We start from the raw sequence: 27,172 nt of genomic DNA on the forward strand, positions 1-27,172 counted from the left end.
CTTCCCTTGGAATCCAGTTTGTTACCCTAAGCGACCATCGGTTATCCTCTCTTCACCCTACATGTCCTGCCCATGTCCATTTCTTCTTAATTTCCACTAGAATGTCGGTAACTTGAGTTATTTCTCTGGCCCACTCTGCACGCTTCCTATCTCTTAATGTTACCCCTACCATTTTTGGTTCCATAGCCCTCTGCGTTGTCCTCAACTTAAGTAGAACCCTCTTGGTTAGCCTCCACGTTTCAGACCCCTAGGTGAGTACAAGTAAGATGCAACTGTTGAGCAATACTGGTAAGCTGCTAGTCACAATCTGCGAGTGCTTGTCAAATACGCTCCATCCCAATCTTATTCTTATTGTTATTTACTTTTCATGGTCTGGATCTACGGTTACTACCTGTCCTAAGTAGACATATTAGCCTACTACTTCCAGTATTTCGCTACCTAACGTAAACTGCTGTTCCTTCCTGAGGCTGTTGAACATTACCTTAGTCTTCGGCATATTGATTTTCAAGCCTACTTTTCTACTTTTCCTGTCTAGGTCATCAATCATTATTTGCAGTTCATCCCCCAAGTTGCTTAGCAAGGCAATGTCATAAGCAAATCACAGATGAGGTATTCTCCATCTACCATTATCCCTAACTGCTCCCATTCCAAGTCTCTGAATACTTCCTCTAAGCAAGCTGTGAATAGTACTGGGGAGATTGTGTCTCCTTGCCTAATGCCTTTCTTTACGGGAATTTTGTTACTTTCTTTATGCAGAACTATGGTTGCTGTACAGCCACTATATATATCTTCCAGCACTTTCACGTACGGCTCGTCTACCCCCTGATTTTGCAACGCCTGCATCACAGCCGAGGTTTCAACTGAGTAAATGCTTTTTCGTAATCAATGAATGCTATGTATCATCATCATCATCACCCTGATTATACCCACTGCAGGGCGAAGGCCTCTCCCATATTTCTCCACTTAACCCGGTTCTGTGCTAGCTGCATCCACTTGACCCCTGCGAACTTCTTAATCTCATCCGTCCACCTAACTTTCTGTCGCCCCCTGCTACGCTTTCCTTCCCTTGGAATCCAGTTTGTTACCCTCAGCGACCATCGGTTATCCTCTCTTCGCACTACATGTCCTGCCCATGTCCATTTCTTCTTCTTAATTTCCACTAGAATGTCGGTAACTTGAGTTATTTCTCTGACCCACTCTGCACGCTTTCTATCTCTTAATGTTACGCCTACCATTTTTCGTTCCATAGCCCTCTGGGTTGTCCTCAACTTATGTAGAACTCTCTTGGTTAGCCTCCACGTTTCAGCTCCATAGGTGAGTACAGGCAAGATGCAACTGTTATATACTTTCCTCTTGAGCGATACCGGTAAGCTGCTAGTCATAATCTGCGAGTGCTTGCCAAATGCGCTCCATCCCAATCTTATTCTTCTTGTTATTTCCTTTTCATGGTCCGGATCTGCGGTTACTACCTGTCCTAAGTAGACATATTCGCCTACTACTTCCAGTATTTCGCTACCTAATGTAAACTGCTGTTCCTTCCCGAGGCTGTTGAACATTATCTTAGTCTTCTGCATATTGATTTTCAAGCCTACCTTTCTACTTTTTCTGTCTAGGTCATCAATCATTATTTGCAGTTCATCCCCCGAGTTGCTTAGCAAGGCAATGTCATCAGCAAATCGCAGATTACTGAGGTATTCTCCATCTACCCTTATCCCTAACTGCTCCCATTCCAAGTCTCTGAATACTTCCTCTAAACACGCCGTGAATAGTACTGGGGAGATTGTGTCTCCTTGCCTAACGCCTTTCTTTATGGGAATTTTGTTACTTTCTTTATGCAGAACTATGGTTGCTGTGCAGCCACTATATATATCTTCCAGCACTTTCACGTACGGCTCGTCTACCCCCTGATTTCGCAATGCCTGCATCACCGCCAAGGTTTCAACTGAGTCAAATGCTTTTTTGTAATCAATGAATGCTATGTATAAGGGCTGGTTATATTCCGAGAATTTTTCCATCACCTAGTTGATGGTATGGATATGATCGATAGTAGAGTACCGTTTCCGAAAACCTGCTTGATCCTTTGCTTGATTGCAGTCTAAGGTTGTCCAGATTCTATTAGCGATTACCTTAGTAAATACCTTATACGTAACAGACAGTAAGCTGATTGGTCTGTATTTTTTAAGGTCCTTAGAGTCCCCTTTCTTATGAATGAGGATAATGTTGCATTCTTCCATGGCTCCGGTACCGTCGATGACACTAGGCACTGCGTATACAGGGTGGCCAGTTTTTCTAGCACAATATCCCCCCCCCCCCATTCTTCAACAAATCTGTAGTTATCTAATCCTCTCCAGCTACTTTCCCCCTTTTCATAGTATCTAATGCTTTCTTGACCTCGTCCTTTGTCACTGGTGGAACGTTTCACTGTTTTTCCTTACCGCCAATCTCAATACGATCCTGACTACTTTGGCTACTGTAGAGATCTGTATAGAACTCCTCGGCTACTTTGACTATCTTGTCCATATTCGTGATGACGTTGCCCGCCTTGTCCCTTATCGCATACATCTGGTTTTTGCCTATGCCCAATTTCTTCTTTACCGCTTTAAGGCTTCCCCCGTTCTTTACACCATGCTCAATTTTATCCATGTTATACTCCCTTATATCGGCCACCTTCCGCTTATTGATTAGCTTTGATATCTCGGCCAATTCGATCTGGTCTGTTGGATTGGAAGCTTTCATACTCTGGCGTTTCTTAATCAAATCTTTCGTCTCCTTAGACAGCTTACCGGTATCCTCTCTAACTATCCTACCGCCTACTTCTACAGCGCACTCAGTAATGATATCTCTGAAATTATTGTTCATTGCTTCTAGGGTAATGTCCTTGTCCTTGGTTAGAGCTGAATATCTATTCTGTAGTGAGATCCTGAACTCTTCTGCCTTCCCCCTCACCGCTAATTCGTCGATGGACTTCTTTCTTACTAATCTGTTGCATTCCTTTTTCAGATTTAGGCTAATTCGGGACCTCACCATTATGTGGTCACTGCATCGCACTTTCCCGATTACCTCCACATCTTGCATAATGGTGGGGGTTGAACACAGTATGAAGTCAACTCATTTTTAGTCTCCCCGTTAGGACTTTTCCATGTCCATTTCCAGATCTTCCGTTTGCTGAAGGAGGTATTCATAATTCTTAAGTTATTACGCTCTGCAAACTCAACCAGTAACTCCCCCCTGCTATTCCTAGAACCAATGCCATAGTCACCTACTGCCTGGTATCCTGCCTGCTTTTTCCCTACCTTGGCATTGAAGTCACCCATAAGGATAGTATACTGCGTCTTTACTTGTCGCATTGACAAATCTAAATCTTCGTAGAAGCTTTCATCTGCCTGGTCATAACTACATGTAGGTGCATAGGTGCATCACAATGCATCTCCAATTAACCCGGTTCTGTGCTAGCTGCATCCACTTGACCCCTGCGAACTTCTTAACTTCATCCGCCCACCCAATTTTCTGCCGTCCCTGGCTACGCTTTCTTTCCCTTGGAATACAGTTCCAGGCATTGCGAAATCACCCGATGTTGCAAGGAGATATATCACATAGCAACATGGAATGTAAGATCTATGATGCAAGGTAAACTGGATGTCGTCAAGCGAGAAATGGACAGATTAAACATTTATATTTTAGGTATCAGCGAGCTCAAGTGGACCAAAATGGGAGAATTTAATTCCGGCGACCATTATGTCTTTTGTTGTGGGCACGAATCCAGGAGAAGGAATGGGATCGCTCTCATAGTAACCAGAAGAATGGGCAAAGCAGTGCTAGGGTACAACCTCAAAAACGACTGAATGATTTCACTTCGGATCCAAGGTCACCCTTTCAACATAACAGTTATCCAAGTCTATGCACCAACCACTACTGCTGAAGAAGCTGACGTTGAGAGATTTTATGCTGACCTGCAATGCTTTTTAGACCGCACTCCATCATCAGACGTCCTTTTTCTCATAGGAGACTGAAATGCTAAGGTGGGGAGCGAAGAAATATCGGAATTACAAGCAAGTTCGGTCTTGGTGAGCCAAATGAAGCTGGGCAGAGGCTAGTAGAGTTTTGTCAAGAAAACAACCTGACCATAGCGAATACTCATTTTCAACAGCACAAGAGGAGCCCGTACACATGGACTTCACCGGACGGTCTGTACAGGGATCACAATGATTATATTCTTTGCCGGCAGAGATGGAGAAGCGCAATACAAGCAGTGAAAACAAGGCCTGGGGCCGATTGTGGCACCGATCATCAGCTTCTTGTTGCCAAATTTAGCTTCGATTGAGGAAAACGCAGAAAACTAGAAGGCCTTTCAGGCATGATCTGGATCAAATTCCATTAGAATATGCTGTGGAAGTGAGGAATCGATTTCAAGAATTAGATCTAGAAAACAGCATGAAGAGATGTCGACAGATGTTCGTGATATAATACAAGAAGTTGCTACTAAGGTAGTTTCAAAGCAAAAGAAATGCAAGAAAGCAAACTGGTTATCTGAAGAGGCTTTGCAAAAAGCTGAGGAAAGGAGGATGGCAAAAGTTATGGGGGAAAGAGAAAGATACAAGGTTCTCAATGCAAATTTTCAGAAAATAGCAAGGAGAGATAAGAATGCCTTCCTGAACATACAGTGCCAAGCAGTTGAGGACAACAGCCAATTGAGGAACACAAGAGCTCTGTATAAGACAATCAAAGATATCAAAGGAAGCTTCCGTGCTAAGCTGGACGTGATAAAGGACAAACGATGCAGGGACCTCACTGAAGCTTCAGAGATAAAGAAGAGGTGGCAGGAATACACAGAAGAACTGTACAAGATGGACCCGGATGTGCAAACCCAACATAAGACGGTTGTGATTACTGATCTCGAGCCGGGCATCCTGAAGAGTGAAGTTGAATGGGCCTTAGCCAGCCTTGCTAAGAAAAAAGCTAGAGGAATTGATGGAATTCCAGCTGAGTTGCTTCAAAAACTCAACCATGACGCTGGTAACATTCTGTATACATTATGTCAGCAAATTTGGACAACCCTGCAGTGGCCACAGGATTGGAGGAGGTCAGTTTACATCCCCATTCCAAAGAAAGGCAGTGCCAAAGATTGTTCCAACTACCGCACGATCGCGCTTATTTCGCACGCTAGCAAGGTGATGTTAAATATCCTCCAAGGTAGGCTGCAGCAGTATGTGGAACGGGAGCTTCCGGACGTGCAAGCTGGGTTTCGCAAGGGCAGAGGAACTAGAGACCAGATTACCAACCTTCGCTAGATCATGGAAAAGGCAAAAGAGTTCCAGAAACCAATCTACTTCTGCTTTATTGATTATGCGAAAGCGTTTGACTGCATAGATCACAGCAGATTGTGGCAAGCTCTCCAAGAGATGGGAGTTCCAATTCACCTCATCTGTCTCCTCAGGAACCTGTATGAAGGGCAAGAGGCCACAGTCAGAACGGGGCGTGGTCTTACTGATTGGTTTCCGATTGAGAAAGGAGCGAGACAAGGCTGCATACTGTCGCCCTGCCTATTTAACCTATATGCAGAGTGCATCATGAGGAAGGCCGGTCTGGACGAGTCTTCAGCTGGAGTGAAGATTGCTGGAAAACGTATCAACAACCTTAGATATGCGGATGATAGCACATTAATGGCAGAAAGTGAAGTGGAACTCAAGAGACTTCTGATGCGCGTACAAGAAGACAGTGAGAAGTTTGGGCTTAAACTGAACATTAAAAAGACAAAGATCATGGTGTCTTGTCCTATCAAGTCCTGGAGCATCAATAGACAAAAAGTGGAAGCTGTGACAGATTTTATCTTCTTGGGCTCCAAGATTACCCCGGCAGGAGACTGCAGCCATGAAATTAGGAGACGCCTGCTTCTGGGAAAGAGAGCCATGGCTAGCCTTGACAGCCCAGAGCAATGACATTACACTGCCAACCAAGATCCGTATAACTCGTGCTATGGTCTTTCCAGTTGTGATGTATGGGTGCGAGAGTTGGACTGTGAAGAAGGCTGACCGCCGAAGAATTGACGCGTTTGAATTGTTGTGGTGGCGGAGACTCTTGAGAGTTCCTTGGACGGCCAGAAGATCAAATCAGTCAATATTGTCGACCATAAACCCGGACTAGTCATTGGAGGGTCAAATTCTAAAGTTAAAGCTCAGCTACTTTGGTCATCTGATGAGAAGAGAGGGGTCGCTGGAGAAAGATTTGATGTTGGGAAAGGTTGAGGGTCGCCGGAGAAGGGGTAGGCAGCGAACGAGATGGTTAGATGGTTAGGCGCGCGCATTTGCGGTTATCGTTTCCCGCGTGACAGCACGTGACGTTTGCAAGCCATGTGCGTGAATGAACCAGAAAGAACCGGTGGGAACGAGAGGGGGGAAAACGCGATAGAGCGAAGCGTAAGGGTGTGCCCATTCTTTTGCCGAGCTATCCCTGTCCTTCCTCTTTCCTGGCCTTTGTTCACAGTAGCACGCGCTACGCATGCGCCAAGCCAGCTCAGCCTGTTTTCAGACAGAACTTCGGACGCTTTCTCCACCGTGTGTTGCGAACCCTCTGCGCACAGCGGCTGACGTGGCTATGGCGCCTGCGGAAGTTAAGAAGCGACAGATTTTTTTTTTTTTGCGAGAGTCGTTTATTTTTATCGCTGTGCTGTACGCGCAGCGTAGCGTCAGATATGGTGGCTGCAAACGTTAAGCGGCTTTTTTTTTTTTCTTGCGGGAGGAGTCGTTTATCCTTGCATGTATGCATCAACAAAAGCACGCGGTCAGCTGCGATCATGACACTGGTTTTTAGCATTTTTCTCTTCAAACAGCATTTAGCTATCACGCTTTCCAATGATTTTGCGGAAGTGGACTACGCCCGCCCCAAGCGCGGCGCGATAAATCGAACCATGCTTGTGCAATCAAGCCATCATGGGCACTCTGCCAAGTACGTTCGCTCCCCGCCACCGCAGGAGCTATCAAAAGATAAACATGCCGTGACGTTATCGCTGCGCAGCATCTTGGCACGCTGCCAAGAAATGAGCTGTGGATGAGACGACCGAAACGGAGTGCGACATTCAAGCGATAACGCTGGCGATTTCTGCCGCGGCGACACAGAAACCTTGTTTTGAGCTGCCGCGGTGGCTGCTCGTACGGTGCAGTTTCAACAAGTTGGAAATTTTTTGCTCTGGCGCTGCCGCTCGTCGCTTAGATCGCTTAACGCTTGCATGTGAGCGAGCTGTCCTTAACGGCTATTTTTTTTCCAAATTCTCGAGTGCAAAAGTGGAGGGTGGGTTCATTATGTGTATGAGTTGATTACGCGCCAAATACAGTATCGTTTTTTCGCATCGTAAGTGCCGTCCCAAAGCCGATTTCTGTATATCGAATTATCGATATATCGAACTATTTCGCGATCCCCTTCGAGTTCGATATATCCGGGTTCGACTGTATACTTATTGACAAGGAAACCTACTTCTAGTTCTTGCTTCCCCGGTAAGCCTCGATAACACAGTACATGCCCATTCTTCAGTGCAGTGTATGACTCATTTGGCCTCTTAACCTCACTAAGCCCTATGACATCCCATTTCATGCCCTCTAGTTCCTCTAACTGCACTGCTAAACTAGCTTCACTAGCAAAGGTTCTAGCGTTAAACGTTGTTAGGGTCAGTTTCTAATGGCAGCCTGTCCAGCGGAGCCAGGAATTATTAGCACCCCCTGCTGCATCACAGGTCTGACCGCCGCCGTGGTCAGTTGTTCCACAGCCGCTGGTGACTGAGGGCCGGGGTTTTATGGAACTAATCATGAGAGGTTGCGGCCAATTACTGCACCAGGGTGGCCAACTCCTGTTCAGGTGAGGGAGTGCTTTGCCGGAGGTGTTCATCGGCATCAGGTCACACACCAAACATGTTTATGCAGTTCCATGTACACACAAATTTTTTTTTTTTTTGCTCTGGCTGCACAGGCCGTATTTCAATGCAATCCCTCTCCCATTCGTTGTCTGAATTAACTACTGCAAGCTAGCCCATTTCCGGAATAACATGTCATCATCATCATCATCAGCCTGACTATACCCACTGCAGGGCGAAGGCCTCTCCCATATTTCTCCAATTAACCCGGTTTTGTGCTAGCTGGAATAACATGTATCCGATGCCAAACTTACATGGCCCTGGACCACACTTCTAGTGCAAATTAATGAGAGTCAAATTGACAAGATTTCAAGATTGAGTGAAATGAAACTGGTGACCTCAAAGTGGCTGCAGGAGCACATGCGTAAGTGCTTTGGTCGTGCTGCAGTGTTCCCAAGATGTTCCACAGGAACTGCATCTCTTGTGGTAAAGCGATCGAAAATGATCGCAGCACTGGCACCCCTTTTTCCCCATTCATCACCAATCTTTGGTTGCACCATGACCCAATGCTATGACAGCTCTCGATGCTGTCAAAGCATCACATTCATGTCTAGCATTGCCACACATGCCAATCCCACGAAAAATGGGCCAGTTCATTGGTTTGACAATTGTCAAGTGCTACAACCAGCCAATGTGGTTTGAAATCCATGACTGGCCATACGTTCGAAAACGACAGAAAAAAAAAAAAAAAAAAAAGGAAAAATAAAAAAAAAAGAACGAACACTAATTTCCAAATATTCACTACAATCAAACGTATACAATAAGTGCCCCGAGAATGGAATTGCAATCAATATCACAAACCGTTTTCAATGTTTGGACAGCTCTGGAAGCTGCGATATGCGGGGCAAAAACAAAATTGTGCTGGGAGTTGGAGAAATTGTGGTGAATTTAATGCTTTTGGTACAGAAAATTGCATTTTATATCAGAATGGCACAATTGGCACAGCTGTCCCACCCCTGCTAGAAAGTAAAAGAAAAACAACCCCATGCCATTAATGGGATCTGAATTCCCGACTTGATTTTTTTTTTCTACTTTCAGTAGTTGGCAGTGACATTGCCTTGCTAAGCAACTCTGGAGATGAACTACAAATAATGATTGATGACCTAGACAGGAAAAGTAGAAAGGTTGGCTTGAAAATCAATATGCAGAAGACTAAGGTAATGTTCAACAGCCTCGGGAAGGAACAGCAGTTTACATTAGGTAGCGAAATACTGGAAGTAGTAGGCGAATATGTCTACTTAGGACAGGTAGTAACCGCAGATCCGAACCATGAAAAGGAAATAACAAGAAGAATAAGATTGGGATGGAGCGCATTTGGCAAGCACTCACAGATTATGTCTAGCAGCTTACCGGTATCGCTCAAGATGAAAGTATACAACAGTTGCATCTTACCTGTACTCACCTATGGGGCTGGAACGTGGAGGCTAACCAAGAGAGCTCTACTTAAGTTGAGGACAACCCAGAGGGCTATGGAACGAAAAATGGTAGGGGTAACATTAAGAGATAGGAAGCGTGCAGAGTGGGTCAGAGAATAACTCAAGTTACCGACATTCTAGTGGAAATTAAGAAGAAGAAATGGACATGGGCAGGACATGTAGTGCGAAGAGAGGATAACGGATGGTCGCTTAGGGTAACAAACTGGATTCCAAGGGAAGGAAAGCGTAGCAGGGGGCGGCAGAAAGTTAGGTGGGCGGATGAGATTAAGAAGTTTGCAGGGGTCAAGTGGATGCAGCTAGCACAGAACCGGGTTAAGTGGAGAAACATGGGAGAGGCCTTCGCCCTGCAGTGGGTATAGTCAGGCTGATGATGATGATGATGAGTTGGCAGTGATTAAAGAAACAAACATGCTTTTCTCAGTGGCTCCCTATGTCATGAAGGAAGCCCCTCCCTCCATTTGTTTCCACATTGATGTGGCCACCCAGTCCAGTGCACGACCGGCTTTATTACTTGGCGACCTGTTCACCCCGCCGCCTCCTATGGCAGCACGTGTCCGCAAAATTATCATGTGATTCCTCCCCAGGGACGGCGTGCCACGTCAGGTGGTGCCACAACTTCCCCTCATTACGGCACGCGGCGTCGCTGCCGCTACAGTATGGATAACTACAGTGAGGCTGTGTTTTGCTTGATAGCTGCTGCAGAGCAAAAATCACTTGGCATTATAAGCATATATTAGCTTTCTGTGATGTAAAAAATAGCGCGATGAACACACGGACGCTACAAGCGTGTGCTGCCAGCTTAGAGGCCTGTCCTGGGCTTGCTGGCACCCGAGAACGTGCGTTTGCGTGAGCGGGCGTCTCCCGCACATCACTACCTGTTCCCATAGACCACCGCCATCATCATCATCAGCCTGACTACACTGCAGGGCGAAGGCCTGTCTCATATTTCTCCAATTAACCCGTTTCTGTGCTAGCTGCATCCACTTGACCCCTGCGAACTTTTTAACCTCATCCACCCACCTACCTTTCTGCCACCCTCTGCTACGCTTTCCTTCCCTTGGAATCCGGTTCGTTACCCTAAGTGACCATCGGTTATACTCTCTTCACCCTACATGTCCTGCCCATGCCCATTTCTTCTCCTTAATTTCCACTAAAATGTCAATAACTTGAGTCAATTCTCTGACCCACTCTGCATGCTTCCTATCTCTTAATGTTACCCCTACTATTTTTTGTTCCATAGCTCTCTGCGTTGTCCTCTACTTAAATATAGAACCCTCTTGGTTAGCCTCCACGTTTCAGCCCCATAGGTGAGTACAGGTAAGATGGAACTGTTGAGCGATACCGGTAAGCTGCTAGTCATAATCTGCGAGTGCTTGCCAAATGCACTCCATCCCAATCTTATTCTTCTTGTTATTTCCTTTTCATGGTCCGGATCTGCGGTTACTACCTGTCCTAAGTAGACATTTTCGCCTACTACTTCCAGTGCTTCGCTACCTAAAGTAAACTGCTGTTCCTTCCAGAGGCTGTTGAACATTACCTTAGTCTTCTGCATATTGATTTTCAAGCCTACCTTTCTACTTTTCCTGTCTAGGTCATCAATCATTATTTGCAGTTCATCCCCCGAGTTGCTTAGCAAGGCAATGTCATCAGCAAATCGCAGATTACTCAGGTATTCTCCATCTACCCTTATCCCTAACTGTTCCCATTCTAAGTCTCTGAATACTTCCTCTAAGCAAGCTGTGAATAGTACTGGGGAGATTGTGCCTCCTTGCCTAACACCTTTCTTCATGAGAATTTTGTTACTTTCTTTATGCAGAACTATGGTTGCTGAGCAGCCACTATATATATCTTTCAGCACTTTCACGTACGGCTTGTCTACCCCCTGATTTCGCAATGCCTGCATGACCGCCAAGGTTTCAACTGAGTAAATGCTTTTTCGTAATCAATGAATGCTATGTATAAGGGCTGGTTATATTCTGAGCATTTTTCTATCACCTGATTGATGGTATGAATATGATCGATAGTAGAGTACCGTTTCCGAAAACCTGCTTGATCCTTTGCTTGATTGCAGTCCACGGTTGTCCTGATTCTATTAGTGATTACCTTATTAAATACCTTATACGTAACGGACAGTAAGCTGATCGGTCTAACATTTAAGGTCCTTTGCGTCGCCTTTCTTATAAATGAGGATAATGTTTGCATTCTTCCATGGTTCCGCTACCGTCGATGACACCAGGAACTGTGTATACTGGGTGGCCTGTTTTTCTAGCACGATATCCCCCCCCGTCCTTCAACAAATCTATAGTTATCTAATCCTCTCCAGCTGCTTTCCGCCTTTTCGTAGTTTGTATTGTTTTCTTATCCTCATCCTTCGTCACTGGTGGAACGTCTGATTGTTTGCTGCATTTAGCGATATTGATGTTCTCCAGAGCTGCAGGTCTTTCATTCTTAAACCAGCTGAGAAAGCGGCTGTACTGGTAGGTGCGGCTGCGGTGCTATTTGTTTAGCCATTTTTGTTTCCTGCACAGGCGCAAAACTGAATTCTGTCGTGCTATGCAACATCGCAGCTGGGGTGACGGCACGCCGTTTTCCGCCTATTTAAAACAAAAAGCGCCCCTTCAACAATTCCTATTTTGTAATCATGAGGGTTCACTGAACTGTTCTCGTGAGAAACGAAATTTACAAAAAAAAAAAACAAAATTAAAAAAAAATAATAAGCGATGGCCAGACTCGATTTTATGTTCTAGACATAATTTTTTTATGCCAGCGGGAAAGTTCCTGCACTTTAAATACCTTGCGTGATTTTGGTTTAGCATTGATGACCTTCCGTTTTGCATGCTGTTCTTCAAGGTGAAACTCCCCAAAAATGGCCTCATGATTTTCTGGATAAGCAGCCTGTAGCACCATTCTGTGAGGCTCAGTTGTGTCCTTGGTGCAATAAAATTTCCGGCTCATATTCTGGCACCGTGCAGAAAAATTCTGAGAGCTCTGCAGAATCTACCGAGGAGAAATGCAAAAGCCTGAGGTTGCTGCTGCAGCACACATGCAGTACATCGTGCGCCCCTTGTCGAACACAACCAGCGTTCCGTTGAATGCATCAAATTTCACCGGCGTTCTATAATTGCTTTACAGGAAGGGAATTGCTTTACAGGGAAGTTCTATAATTGCTTTATAATTGCTTGTCCCCGTTCTATCCCTGTGCTATTTTTGCTGACATGTGTTACCAACAAGCCCAAACTGCCACCTTAATGGGAAGGGTCAGGCGCCAGTATCTGTCGTACGGGGAATCCCGCTGACGCATTTCGTGGACAGCACAGGCTGACGCATTTCACCAGTGCAGATTTTACAACGTTCTCGGAAAGAGTGGATTTCATTCCATGAGCTATAGAAAGGCCTTAATAGCCAAAAACAAATTGCGAAGACGCACAAGCATACATGAGGAATAAGCACAATAGCAACAGCAACACGAGACTGAGAATGGTGTGGGGTGGGGTGCCTCGCATCGAGGCAGCCTAGGTGGGGGTAAGTTGTGGCGCCACGGAGGGCAGCGGCGCTCAGGTGAACTAAACAAGCAACAACAAATCGGGGTTTGTGGAGGCGGTGAACAGGTCGCCAAGTAATAAAGCTGGTCATGGTTCAGTGCAACTATTATGAACAAACTGATGGAAGATAAATCAGATTTTGTGTAGCCAAGATGCCAGCACTGTAAAGTGCAAATCATGTTAATGCCATGCTAGCTTGTTAGAGATTATTGCAATAAAATCCAGCTGTCATGCTTTTCGCAAAAAACAAAAAAACAAACAGCATGGCATCATTACAATTTTTCTGCATGTTACCTGAAGTGAAATATGTGAAAAAATCCATGTCGAAAGTGGCAAGATCCCTTTCTGTTTTACCCTTTATGGTATGGAAATAATAATCCCAACACAGGGCATAAAAAGTTATCTTTTCCAAGCAACAACATACAAAAGGGGAAATGATACCTTCTTGGAGTTCCACAGGGCGTGGTGGTTGGCCAGGTGCATAAACTTGTACATGAGGTCCGGCTGGTTCAGGTCCGTTGCTAGGGAGCACAACTCCCGGTATGTGCTTAGGCTGCCCCTGCACAGACAGTGGAGGCCAACTTCGATCCCCTCTCTCTGTTTCTAAAAAAACAGGAAATATGGAGCCTCTCTACAAAGCCCATCCGCCATTTTCCTCTTTGTATGGCAAGGGCTAGTTCGTTTCGGTTAATACCGTATTTACTCGCATAATGTTTGCACTTTTTTTCGTGGAATATTGATGCTAAGCTGGAGGGTGCGATAATTATGTGAGAAAAATTTTCGAGCAAATTTTTTGGAGCGCTGAAAGCAAATTTAAATAGGTGCGAATCAGGATTCTTAGGTCAGCAATTATAAATATAACCAAAACATTATTCTGAAGCCGGGTACAAAAGTACACGGTTGCCAAAAGCACTTTATTCACCGCATGCAGCCTCACTCCCCGCGGTATGATGCTCACAGCAGACCATACAGTTCCACTCTTGATGAGAGAAGACACTGCAATCGCTGTCTCTCCAGTAGCGTACTAGGGGAGGTACGTCAGCACCCTCCATGGAGACCCCGTCAAAAGCATGCTCCACACTGCTTTCTAGCAGGTTGTTTTTCGTCTCCTCCGGCCGCGTTCTGGCCGTCGTGGCGTTCCAACAAAGAAGAAAAAAGAACTGGAATGCAAAAGTGACGCCGTGCTTTTTCGCAAAACTCGTGTTGAAACGGTGGTTGTCGACTTCTTTTTTAGGCATCTGGTACTGCTCGTACCTCGCAACTCTGTAACTGACGCGTGCCGCAGCAGCCATCGCGGAGCCAAGTTGGCCTCAAGAAACAGATATGCAATATGCCTTCGGGCGCTGCAGGAATCTGTAATAAATAAATAAATAAATACGTCATTAATGCCATCACTCAGTGCTTATAGAGGGAAAACACATACATCAATTGTTCTATCCTCATACGCGATCCTGCTTCGTGAGCTCAAAACTGCGCATTCGCTAGAGGAGATAACTGAACTAGGGATTGCACAACGTAGCTGTGGAATTAAGAAGACAAAGGTTTCCGTGGAGAGATGTCCCCGCCTGCATGGAATGTTGTCAGGCATTTCCTCGCTTTTCATCTCGAGGAGAGAGGAAGCTGCCGAAAAAATGGCATGCCTCGGCTTCTCGTCAGTGACCCAGGTCGTTAAGAAACCCCTCATTGTATAGCTAGTATTAGGTTTGGGGTCGCGAGTGCCTGAGTAGCGTACCGCTGACGCCAGTTGTTACGTGCGGCGCGCGGCCCCTCGGTAGCGTTGGCCTGGCGGCTCCGTGGACGGCATGAACGGTCCCAGCAAAGACGAGGCGTCTTCTAACGTAACAACCTTTACTAATACATCAAGAAGTAGCGGGCAGAAAAGCTGACCCGGAGAGATTACAGACACACTCACACAGCTGGTGTCTAGCGTCGTAACAACGGCGCGTCAAAGTAGTCTCTATCTCAGCGGAGTCGGCCGCTGCTTATAGTTTTTCCAGTTCACAGGGAAAGGGTGAACCCTCACATGAAAAGGAGCGCCCGACAAGTCTGGGCAAAGTCTGGGCAAGATGGGATGACTCAATCGCAGGTGGTACAAACGCATCTCCTCCACCTCCTGCAGACGGGCGAGGGCGGCGCACTCTCTCACGAGCTCCAAGCTTGGCCGGCGTTTGCACACACACGCACGCACACACATTTGGCGCGTGGCAGGATCACGTTGAGACTTGTCGGCGGGAGGAAGCGTTGCGCGGCCAATGAACGGCGCCGAAATGGCCGATCCGCTCGCGGTTCTGCCTGTTGCTATGCGGTGGCCGCGTCAGCTGTCCCACTTGTCGGTGGGGAAACGTAACACTAGGTAGGTCATTGATTTCGGATGGCAGCGCCACAGCAGCGAACTCCCTGTGACCGCTGTCAGCAGGAACCAAAGGGTAAGGCAGCATGCTTTGTGCCTTTGTAGGGAACACGTCCTAAACGCGCCGGCAGCATCGCCTAAAACGTCTGTCCCCAAAGAGTTGAATAGGCCCCTTTCAAGTGCGCAGTCACAAATAGAAAGGAAGCTCCCCAACCACCACCCGGAGCACTCGTCGCTGTGTACACGGGTATCAATTCACAACGAGAAGGCTGGACCCTTCATTTTCTGAACAGCATGGACAGAGACATCAAGAGGTGCCGCCTCAAGTCCTTCAAAATACCTGTCGCTTGCCTCTGCCTTCGAGTAGCGAATTCGCGTTAATTTTTTTTTTTAAATGTCCGAGCCTGCCAACAAGCGCTTTTTGCAAACAATGTCCGCGGCGATAAATTAATCATAATTTCTCACTTTCGAAAGCACCGATAAAAAACGTGCCTTCAGCCAGCCTCTATGTCAGCCGGGGCACAGAAAACAGCAAAAATAAGAAACCCCACTGGCAAACAGCGCTGGCTTTGCGCGCGCAGATGCACGACCATCCCCCCTCGTCCTCACTCTCCTTTTCCCGCTCCGCGTGCGGCTGCCTGTAGAACGCGCTCCCGAGCGAGCGGGCTGTGCAGACTCCACTGACAGCCGTGCACAGCGCGGGCACGCAGGTTTTGTAGTTTCTCTCCACTCCGCTAGAAACCGAGCGCTGGCGTCGCGGAGCAAACTCCAGCTTTGGTTCCCTCTACGCAGAACTCGTTGACGCCGAAGTGCCTGCTGGCAACGCGGTTGCTGTGCTGTAGCCCGCACTTGAAAGCTTTCAGCTTAAAAGCAGCTGTGTAACTTGCGTACCGCCCCACCGCGATGCGGCACCAAGAACACAGTAGACGGTGGAACAAAACACGGACAGAATGAAGGAACAATGACCTCGCAAAATGACGATGACTACAAGCATCATGAAAGTAAAAAAAAGAAAAAAAAAAAAACACGCACAACCAATGATGGTGATGATGATTATGTGGCTATCCCTTTGCATAGGGGGGGGGGGGGGGGGGTGATGTGCACCCTAGCCGTTTACATCAACGTTACTAAAACGAACTCAGTTTCACAGCTCCACCTGAAAAGGCGTCCCCGGTGGCGGTCGCGTGAACTAGCGGCGCTGCAGTTGACTCTGGCTCCTTGCCGGGCGCGTGGTCTGCTACACGTGGCACGGAAGCATGAAGCGGCCGGCATACACCTAGCTGTTACGTGCTGCCGTTGCACTCTATACGGCTACAGTGCAGTTATGACTACATTATGACAGTTTTGGATTCAAAGGCCTGCATTACCTCTGTGAACGCGTTTGTGTGATGCGAAATTTAATGCCATGAAACAAGTGTGGCAGCGTTGCCGACTTGCTTGCCAGAACCAGCGTTCTAGTAACATTCTGCTCTTTGGTTTCATTTCTTTTTATTATGCAATATCGCAATATCTTGCAGCGCAAGTCATTTCGTATTAAACTATGACATAGTTGTTTACTGCGCAGCGTTCAGCGCGCAGTCATTCAATTTTTCGCTTCATATTTAGCCTCCACCTTGTTTCCCAGTTTCAGTCCATTTTTTGACAGGGATTCAAGCCGCGGACATGTGTGCCTCCAATTCTATGCCGTTCACTGTAAACGTAGGGTGTGGGCCGAGAAGTTGCTGCAGCTTTACCCTAAAATCAAAAACATATAGATGTACGCTTTGCCAACTACGTGCCAACCTCTAGATGCCTAAAATTGGCGGAATGAAGAAACCGCGTTAAAGGCGCTATCGTGTCCTCTCTTAAGATGAAGCTTTCTGCTATATATATATTTTTAACATCAGATTTCTTCATGCTGGCTTGCATTCTTTGCACCGAGGGCAACGCCAATTGAAACGAATTGGAAGTCCGTCATTTGCGCATAAGAGATAACTTACTTCGAAGGGAACAATTTCCGATCTGCATTTAAAAAAGAAACTATATTCAAGTACTCTTGTGATAGTTTGTGTAGCAAGGCTCTTCATTTCCTTGCTGGCACATTTCGAATGTAAAAGGCATTATACTATATGCCGAAGAGAAAGCACTCTAATCGCGCTGCCCCATGTCTTCGACAGCAATGCCAGTAGAGAACATGCAAGATTACAAGAGCAAATCGGACAGCTGAGCTCCACAAACGGATTTTGACTTGGGTCATTTTGAGTGCGTTGCTGTACCAGCAATTAGAAGGAAATTTCAGTATTTTCGCGACGAGGAAATAGACGAGCCATGAGGGCGAGGAATTTTGCTTGTTGGGAAGGCTTTTCTCATTGAGCGGGCAATTGTCATGCAATGATACGTTGTGCATAACGTTCTCATATCATATGAATTGAGCGTTGATTACAGCTCTTCTGATGCATGTCAATGAAGCAAAATTGAGCGCGGAGCTTCCAACTCAGAGCTATGCGAAGAGAGGAGACATCATAAGAACTGCAGAGAAATTCGACAAGCAAGATGATCATAAAAATTAAAACATCTTCAAAATAACTGAGCATGCGGCATAGAAAACGCAGCGAGCTGCCGCAGCTGAAAAGAAAAAGAAAAAAAAAAGATAATAAATGAATAAACCCTTTATTTGATTGAAGGAATGACTCTCGGGTGCTGTTTGGGTAATTAGTGTTGTTGACAGTATTGCATTTTTCTCATTTTTTTTTCTTTTTGCACAAATAATTAATTTAGGTTCATGCAATTCACTTCTAATGCCCTTTCCGGCACTGTAGATACAGTACCTTGAATATCGTACGTATTTTAAAACTGCAGTCCAGTGCTAGTTTGAAATTACATTAACTTACCCTAAAAGCAATAAAATTGTTATTTCTTTTTCTGTGTGTGTGTGTGTAAAGGAGGAGGGGAATCTATCAAGGGCGCGACTTGATTACTCGCAATATAAGTTTCTTTAATAGACTCATGCGCTTCTTCTGTCCTTTCCTTTCCCAGTGCACACGCCCATTCTCACCAATTCCTGTTTTAGTAAACTCATCAAATAACTCTTCACATCTGACGTTGTTTTAGAGGGCAAAAAATTTTTTTTTTTACAGTGCTATATATGGGAGTGCATGAGTGCTGATCCGGAGCTATGTTCTATGCCACACCTCGAAAGTGAGACATTGAGAAAAGTGCTTCTAATTAGGCGACAACGGAGGCCATTTATTCGTAATCCGTCTTCACTATATCGTCTGACGCGAGTAGCCATACTTCATGCACTGCATGAACAGGCTGCCCAGGCTTGCAGATTTCTGCGCTTAATTGAGGCAATCTGCACAGCGCAGTAGTAAACGTGACACCCACTTCGTTACCTTCTAAGGTTAGAGTGCTCCTATGCACTGAAAATTTGTTTGTTTGCATGACAGGATCTATGCCTTGAAAGAACATACTACAAAACATAAGCCAGAGAATAACGTAAGAAACAGTGCTTGTGAGCAAGCCGACGGTGCTGTCACGCTTGTTTCATAGCATTAACAAGCAAATTTCACATAACACAAACACGTTCTCCAAGGTAATGTGTCGCTTCGAAGCCAAAGCTGTCGTAATGTAGTTATAATTATACTGCAGCCACGTACAGTGCAACGGCAGCAAGCAAAAGCTCGGCAAGGAGCAAGAGTTGACTGCAGCACCGCTAGTTCTCGCGACCGCCACTTGGGACACACTCCTCTGCTGGGCGGTATGGAGAGCTGTGAAACTGAGTTTTTTCTAGTAACGTTGGTTTACATGTCATAAGTCATAGCATACACACACACACAGCAACACACAGACCACTTAAACACAGTCGGGGGGTGCCTTCGCTGGAGTCACAGAGTTCTGCTCCGGCTTGCGCTGCCGAGTCAACCCCCCCACTGGCGAAGTCTGCTTTTTGTTGCCGCCACCGCCGCGTGCGGAGTGTCATCGTCAGAGGTGGCAAAGCTCAGCGCTTGGAGTAGGGTGGTGCCCTCTAGGTGCCGCGGTGCCAGTTGCGGGCAGTGGAGGACCAGATGCTCCATGTTCTCCTGCTCCTCACCGCACGTTTTGCAGCGTCCCGCCTGAACCTACGGAGACTTGTCGAACCTCTGCCGGTACAACCGTTGTCATACAGCTTCTCCGGGGCCGAGGCGGTCTTGTGTGTGCGGTAGAGAAGCAGTGTTGACTTCGTGCACATTGCTGCACGCCACTGCTCCGTCTCCTCTTTTCGTACGCGCTCCTGTACCTCCCTGGACCACTTCCGCTCGCTTGTTTCCTGCACTGGCTGCCTCAGGATGCCAAACTTGTGGCTCAGCGTCTGTAGGCGTGCAGTCCAAGTTGTGCGGATACCCAATCTACCCGAGCACCCTATCGCCGCCTGGTAGCGCGTGCACACAACGAGGCCAGCTAGGTTCAGTAGCGCTCCAAGATGGCGCTTGTCACTACTAGCAGACGACTTTCGTGGTGGTAATATTGGTGGTGCGATGATTATGCGAGGAAAAAAAAATTCCGATTTTTGATACCCAATGTTGGGGGTGCGAGCATTATGCGAGTAAATACGGTAGTTTAGTAAATTTAATGGCACAAAAAACAGACAAACACACAGGGAGATGAAAGCGCACCGCTAAATTAATTAAACTACGGTTTTTCTTTAGCCACATGCTGTCTTTATGCTGCCCCTGTATTTTGCGCCGTTAAATTTATTACACTATGCTTTTATTTGGCCATGCGCTGCCTCTATGCTGCCCCTGCTGCATTTTACCTTCTCTTGGAAAGTCACATTGATGAATTTCATGCCTTGGCTCCCTCAAGCTGGAGTGCTACAGCATAAAAGAACAAGGAACCCCCACAGACGAGCATCCTCTCTCCTTTTTCCCACCCCATCTTAATCCTAGTAATGCTTCATAGTCCTGAAAAAAGGAGTGCCGAGTACATGTGAAATCCGGTGGGGGTTAGGCTTGCACCACCCCTGAATGTGCACACACCCAAACAATCATCCGCATTTATCCCTCTGAAGCCAGGCATAGTAACTGGGAAAGGAGTCACTGTGAGTACCCCAGCATGGGGTGTCACTACATATTGGCCACTTAACGTAGTGTCTTGGCTATGCAACAACAGCAGCTGTCACTGAAACAAGGCAGATGGAACAGTCTCTGGCAGAGGGATCCCACTCCAGTGTTGCTGCCAGTGCAGGTAAATCTCCAAAGAGGATCCTGACTCACCCAGTGGGTGTGTTGCCAAGCGTGCCTTCGTCAAACAGCCGAGTGTCCTCAGTCACTGCCACGGTGGACCTGGGAAAGTACCACCACAGGTACATACAGTTTCCTACCTTCTCACACTCAAGAGACAAAATTATGGTATGCAGCAAAGGAAATATGGCCGCTATTTACAATCCTGCCCGCACCCATTGACAGAACGCTATCGATGGCTTCACGATTCCAATTTTTCCGCTTTCGAAGCGCTCCTCGACAAGTGGCGTCATCCAGTTGGAAAGAGAAAAACCCTTCTCTCAGCTTCGCTTTTGGTTTTATTTCTTTCTGCTGTGGCGTTGGCACATGGCGTTGACACAGTAACAGCGGGTTTCTGTGGAAGTTGACGCATTTGAGAGGGATGCGAACAGCAGCAGTGATGACTCGGAAGACGAATTAAGCTCTTGAGACTTTAGTACCAACAGCGAAACTGCGTCAAACTGACCCGGAACGTTAACAACAATGCCCTGATAAGTTACGCTCTCACCCCCAAAAATGTCCGCTTTTGCTGAGCAGTGATCGAAAGAGATCATTGTGTTGAAGGTTACAACTGTTATCTGCAGGGTGACACTGTCAGTATTACTTGCAGCCGGCAGCGCAGGGAGTTGTGTTTTCCAAAAGAGGACAGTCAACCTCGACTACTGTTTTCTTCTCTAACTGTACGCAGAAAGCTAGAATTTGCAGCAATGTTGCATGTTGTAAAAAATGTATATTTTGAAATTTTTTAATCTTTTATATTGTCACCAACACACATAGCAAACAGAAGAACAACCGAGCCGGCCCTTTTAATGAAGCGAAGCTCGAGACAGACGAGGACGATGCTCAGCCATGCACCAAGACATTCGGTCACTTGGTGGCGCCAGAAGATGGACAGTAGTGTGGCAATATGTATCAAGAAACTTTGATGCTTTTGTGTTGTTTTTTTTAACTAAACCTTTTGCTGATACTAGTTACTTTTTTCATCACTTATTCCATAAATATGTTGATTGTCACTATAACCATTGTGAAAAAGAATTCCTCTACAATTTGATACCATATGCTCCTGTACCAAGCAAGTTTTGTTAAATAAAAAATATATTAATGACACCAGCCAAAAACCACCACTTTTCCCGCGGGCAGGAAAGAAGTTCACAAGGGCCGAGCAGATGTACCGAATTAGTTGGAGTAATATGGGAGAGGCCTTCGCCCTGCAGTGGGTATAATCTGGCTGATGATGATAATGGCAAATGGGGGAAGGGGTACTAGTTTACGGACAACAACAGAAATGGGCACACAACACAGAGCACGAACTGAAAACTTGTCCGTAAAATGTTGAGCGCAGTGCACCACCATGATCTTAAGTTGACCACAAAACAGACAGCTACGGAATGGAAAATAGTAGGTGCCCTGACTCTCCCTCTAGGTTTACTTTATCTGCATAAGGGAAACGTGCAGAGTGATTTAGAGAACAAATGACAGGAATTAATGACATTCTAGTCAAAATTAAAGAGAAGAAATGGGCATGGGCAGGACATGCAATGTGAAGGGAGGATAAACGGTGGTCGCCAGGGGTAACAAACTGGATTCCAAGTGAAGGAAAGCGTAGCCGAGGGCAGCAGAAAATTATATGCATAGATGAGGTTAAGAAGTTTGCAGGGGTCAAGCGGGCACAGCTAGCACAGAACTGGGTTAATTGGAGGAATATGGGAAAAGCTTTGTTCTACCAACTAGGCCCAATACTCTCACAGGTGATGCCCCATTTATTAATGCCTTGCACACTGCTGCTTAGTACCACAGGTTATGGTGCATGCTGCAATCTGCACTACAACTGGTCCTTCTCACTTGCGGCCTGAGGTGAGCGTGCTGAGCAGCAGGGCAACAAGCTGCTCCCGGCTGGCCTGGTCGCTAAGCTCGTACAGCAGGCTGAGCCCCTTGGAGGCCACGCTCTGGGTCAGCTCTGCACACAGAAGAAGAGTGAAGAAGAACAGAAAGGACACCTCACAGCCCCTCACCACTGCGGTCAGCCAGCAGGTTGAGTAGGGCACCCTGGATGCGCTGCAGCTGAGTCAGCATGGGTCCCTGCTGGCTGCAACGCCGCAGTACGCTCAGGGTCCACACACAGGCCGCCTGCAACATTCATTAATCAAGACAATCAGTTGCAGCCAGGAAAGGAAGCAATGTGTTGGCGCTTCACTCCTAGGAAGGCCGACACAGACAAGGAGATAGACAGTTATTGCACTCGAATGCAGGTTGCATTCCCTAGAGAATCGAAATACAGGTCCTGCCACCAAAGTCTATTTTTACAAGATAACTCAGTGCTATTTGCCGTGGAACTTTCAAGCTAGACCACGCCACCATGAAGGCCTTTTCATTAACATTGTAAGTACAAATGAAGAGCAGTGGGGCAATTTTATGTTTTATAACTCCAATTTTCTCAGCTATAATTGCATTCCTTGCCGCTGAATGGATCTAAAATAAGTGATAACTGATTTCAATCAAGAACTGCAGTTACAAAGAGTTGACTTCAATGATCTCGTTCAAGCCCAGTCTATGCTGAAGGAACATATTCAAATAATTTCTAATGCCTTGCGTAAGTGAGTTTCAAATTTATGACCCTGCACTATTCAAAATTCTGGGCTCGCAAGCAGGCCCTGTGATTTCAAATGCTTGTCTTCACAAAAACCAAACACTATTGCCAGGCGACCATAAGAGAGAGAGAATGCTGTATCACCACACCAAGGGCTGCATGTGCCTCCTCTTACTGCTGCCGTGAACTCATTTTTTTCTTTGGCAACGTGAGCTTGAACATCACGATCCTCTTGCTTCAACTGTTTGATTTTTTCAATAGCACCTTCCCATGACTGGTGCCTGTGCCATAGCAGCAAGCTACTGGATAATGCTGTGACCACAATACCTGCACCGATGCATGTGACACACTTGCGCTGAAAGGGCGACCATTCACCACCCTCTGGTTTAAAATATTACCGACCCAGGTAGCTGTGAGGCATTGTCCCTGGAAAGTCACAAATATCTTTTGAAAAGCCATCGCAATCTGGTCTTGTTATAGCAAGAGATGTGGAGTTTGGCAGAGTACATCAAATGGCAATAACCCCTTTGGTTACCTGCTTTTAACTACTCAGGGCATCTCTAGCAAGGAGGTGTTCTTTGCAGTGCTTTTTGTATTCATTTTCCTTTGTCATTGAGAATCTAGAGAATCTAGACCGATGATTCAATGAGGTGGCCACCTTAACATGTTAGCAAGCATCCTTACATTGTATGAGCTTATTTCCATCTGTCTCATCCCTTGACAGCAAGCATAGTAGTGTTCTTTCTTTGTGTGTCAGGCTTCGCCTCTCTTTTATGACCAGCGTGGCTCTTTTGTTCAAAGTGGGAAGGGAGGGTTTTTGGCAGCACCTTCATTTGGCAATGCAGCTCCAACATTTCTTGGAAAGCAAGCCTGTGCTTCTGTGGGTTCATGTGTCTTCCATGCTTTTAAGAGCATGGTTTCAACAGCACAGAGAAAAACCAGGATCAGCCATGTGTGAACGCTGCCTCAACATACAGAATGTGCTGAAGCAAGCACAGAATGGGACAAGAAACTAAAAGGAAAAATCAAATAGCAGGACTTTTCTGTGCTATGTCAATGGGCTGGCTAAGAGAGACGGTGCGATGGTTTGGCATAGAGGAAGAGCAAGTTGGTTTTTTGAAAAGAAGTGCTTCGATTTTACTCTTTTCGTGGCATACACAGCTTCAGTTGGTCACAAAGACTATATGGATGATGTCGGGTCTAAGCCTTACCAAGCCCTGGTCAGCAGCCCTTTGAAAGAATGGACTAAGGCAACAATGCATGCTAATCGAACTTGGATTCCCTGTTTTGTTTTGCCTTGCTGGTATGGGAGCAACATTTGCATGGCGAGGCCACATTTGCACGCAGCTGCCTAAGACAGTCCAGCCCCAGACTATTTGGATGGAACAGAGGCTGTATTCTTTTTCCACTAAAAGGCAAAGGAAGTGCATCCTTCATATCCGACCAGCTATTGTCTGCACAGGGCTCGTTATGGCATACATACGAAGAGAGCCACCAGCCAGACTTCAGAACAAAGGCCTCCTCTCCCGTGACCCCCGCAAACATCACCACACCCTTGCCTTAGAATCCTGCTCGTTACACTTAGTGACCACCTTCACGTTTCATTTCTCCATCTACATTTCTACTAGAAAGTTGCTAATTCGCATTTGCTCCCTGGCCCATTCGGTCTTGATGAAAGCCACCAAAAAAAAACAAAGCCATATGAATTCATTTACTTGCGTGTGAGTGTTACAATTAATTTGTGGGTGTGCGTACCCTGTACCACCAGTGGGCATGCGTTAGAAGCCTTGCCAGATTTAAAAACAACATTCCCCTTTATAATGCATATGTGTTGTTGCTACCATTGTTATTGCTGGTGATAACATAAATGTTTCCATATTAATGGTTATAGGAAGCGAGCATTCTGACACTGTTCAAGAATTACTTGAGCACCTTCTGTGTTTGGCAGAAGTACTGGCAGTGCGGCTCTTCCCAAACAATACGCACAAGAAATGCTGTAATGGTGTTGAGATCCTCTCACACTGAACAAACCTTCGCTTGAATTAATTTATTAAATCTATTGAAATTTATTGAATCTACACACAGTTACAGCTCCACGGCCCAAACCTAGCCAAGCCACATACGCAGCATCCATGTCCGGAACAGCGAACGAAGGACCTGTCTCGCATAGACAGTGTCATCGAGGGAACTCTTATGAACCTTGTTGGCACTGACATGCCTTGTGTCGCACACATCTAAGGCTAGTACGCCACCTCACCTGTCGTGCGGCTGGCCGTGGATTGCATAGGTATGTGTCCAGCAGCTGAGAGACCAGCCACTCCATCTCTGTCAGGTTGGCCCTGGCATCTGCAGGCGGCTGCACAAAGGGCGTCACAACACGCTTTCACATAGCAAACTGAACAATGGTGGTAACTTTGCCATGGCTCTTAAAGATAGACTTCCTGTACAAGTATATTTATTTGTTCTTGCAGTATACAGCAGAACACTTCAAAAGAGCATGCACTTTAATGCTTCTAACCCAAATATGTGGACCAAAGGAAGGTGAGTGAGAGAGAATACATTTTGTTTTAGATTCACTTACTGTCAAGCTGTTTTCTCGGCCTCATTCATATAAATTATGACAAAATAAACAGGCATGTTTCTATTATTTCTATATTTTTTCTTGCTATAAGTACTGTTTCTGCCATGACTGTAAAAGGTTCAATATCTCTACATTTGTACAATATCGTAGATGTAAAAAAAATGTGATCTGGAGGCAGCACACTCGCAAACATGAGGGTTCATTTCAGCATCGAAATCTCTGGAGGTGTCATATTTGTACCATCGTCAACGATAGCAACTGCTAACACTGGTAATCATGGATCCTCGAACATCATCCTGGTCAAGCTCACCCATCTCAGTGACCAACAAATCCGCTTCAATGGCCAAAAGAAGAAAGCCTACATAAGAGAACAGCACAATGGGATGTGGACCCTGCACACTCGCAGACGTGAGGCTTACAACCGTGTTGTTAGTGCAGGATATGTTTCTGTGCACATTTTCAAGCCCCCATTATGGTGTGTGCTTATTATGCCATTTCACGCAAGTTTCCATTGTTTTGCAAACTCTATTTTATGTCACAATAACAGGGTATTCAGCACAAGAAAGAAGACAATCAGGTGACATCTATAGCCTTCTCGGCTAATGCACACACTATCAAAGGCATCGATTGTATCAAAGCAGGCTTGACAGAAATGTCTGCTCAGCCTCACAACACGAGCAGCCTATATCAATAACAAGCTCCATGGTTTAGGGCTGCTTTTCTCATTTATGTTAACAACATTGTTGAGATTACTAAAAACACTTTAGTTAAACTCCCTTTTTATGCAGATGACTAATTTTAAATGTCAACAGCGCATGCAACCAACAAACTCTTAACAATGTGTTTTCTAGCGAAACCACGACTGTCACAAATAAGAAAACTCCTTTCGATTCTTCATATGCTAATGATAAACATCCACGTAAAAGAATTCAAATATCTCGGTGTAACATTTGTTCGAATCTCACTTAGCTCTAACATTCTCCAAAGCACTCAAAAAGCTCTTGGAATGTGCATTAACCCTTTGACTGTTTTTGGCGGTCGCATTCTGTCCTGCGGCGTTTTTGCCATTTGAGCGCTTAGCGTGTAAAAAGAGTTTGACACTGGGGGTGAACTTTTTTCAGAACATTTGATAGTCAAAGGGTTAAAAAATGCAAACTAAGAACTTCATCGTAAGATCAAGGCACGAAAACACACACGGATACAAGATAGGTAACAGATTTATCTTCGTTTGTCTCACAACCTTTCTTGTGTCCATGTGTGTTTTCCCGCCTTGATCTTGCGATCAACTGCCACCAACTAGGCCATCAAAATGTTCTTTCAAACTAAGAACTGCATGCTTGAATATGCTTCGGCACTATGGTCACTGCACTTGGATAAAGATATCGCTATACTTGAAAACGTTCAAAATAAAGTGATTAGATTTATACATCAGAAATATGACTGCCATTTCTGACCCTCTTCTCATGCACACAATCTGTCACTTGACAGACTTGAAACTAGAAGCATGTGTGAATAGATTATTCTCCTCTACACAGT

At 45.8% G+C, this 27,172-nt stretch overlaps 1 protein-coding gene across 7 annotated transcripts in view; it reads right to left on the reverse strand.

The window, feature by feature from the left end:
- Positions 1-27,172, reverse strand: part of LOC146201438 (proteasome adapter and scaffold protein ECM29) — a 371,995-nt gene that overhangs the window by 126,633 nt on the left and 218,190 nt on the right. For all 7 annotated transcript variants that reach the window (XR_014705354.1, XR_014705355.1, XM_084595850.1 and 4 more), the window contains 5 exons: positions 25,313-25,411; positions 22,481-22,595; positions 22,311-22,425; positions 20,463-20,531; positions 13,320-13,437 (listed from right to left, as the gene is read on the reverse strand). Coding sequence is in view for 5 of the 7 variants with exons in the window: in XM_084595850.1 (XP_084451976.1) it covers positions 13,320-13,437; positions 20,463-20,531; positions 22,311-22,425; positions 22,481-22,595; positions 25,313-25,411 (516 nt within the window). In the remaining 2 variants the exon portion in view is untranslated. The remainder of the gene's footprint in view (positions 1-13,319; positions 13,438-20,462; positions 20,532-22,310; positions 22,426-22,480; positions 22,596-25,312; positions 25,412-27,172) is intronic.

The sequence above is a fragment of the Amblyomma maculatum genome, chromosome 2, assembly GCF_055883805.1.
Source record: "Amblyomma maculatum isolate TAMU_Amacu chromosome 2, ASM5588380v1, whole genome shotgun sequence".
Classification (NCBI taxonomy): Eukaryota; Metazoa; Arthropoda; class Arachnida; order Ixodida; family Ixodidae; genus Amblyomma; species Amblyomma maculatum.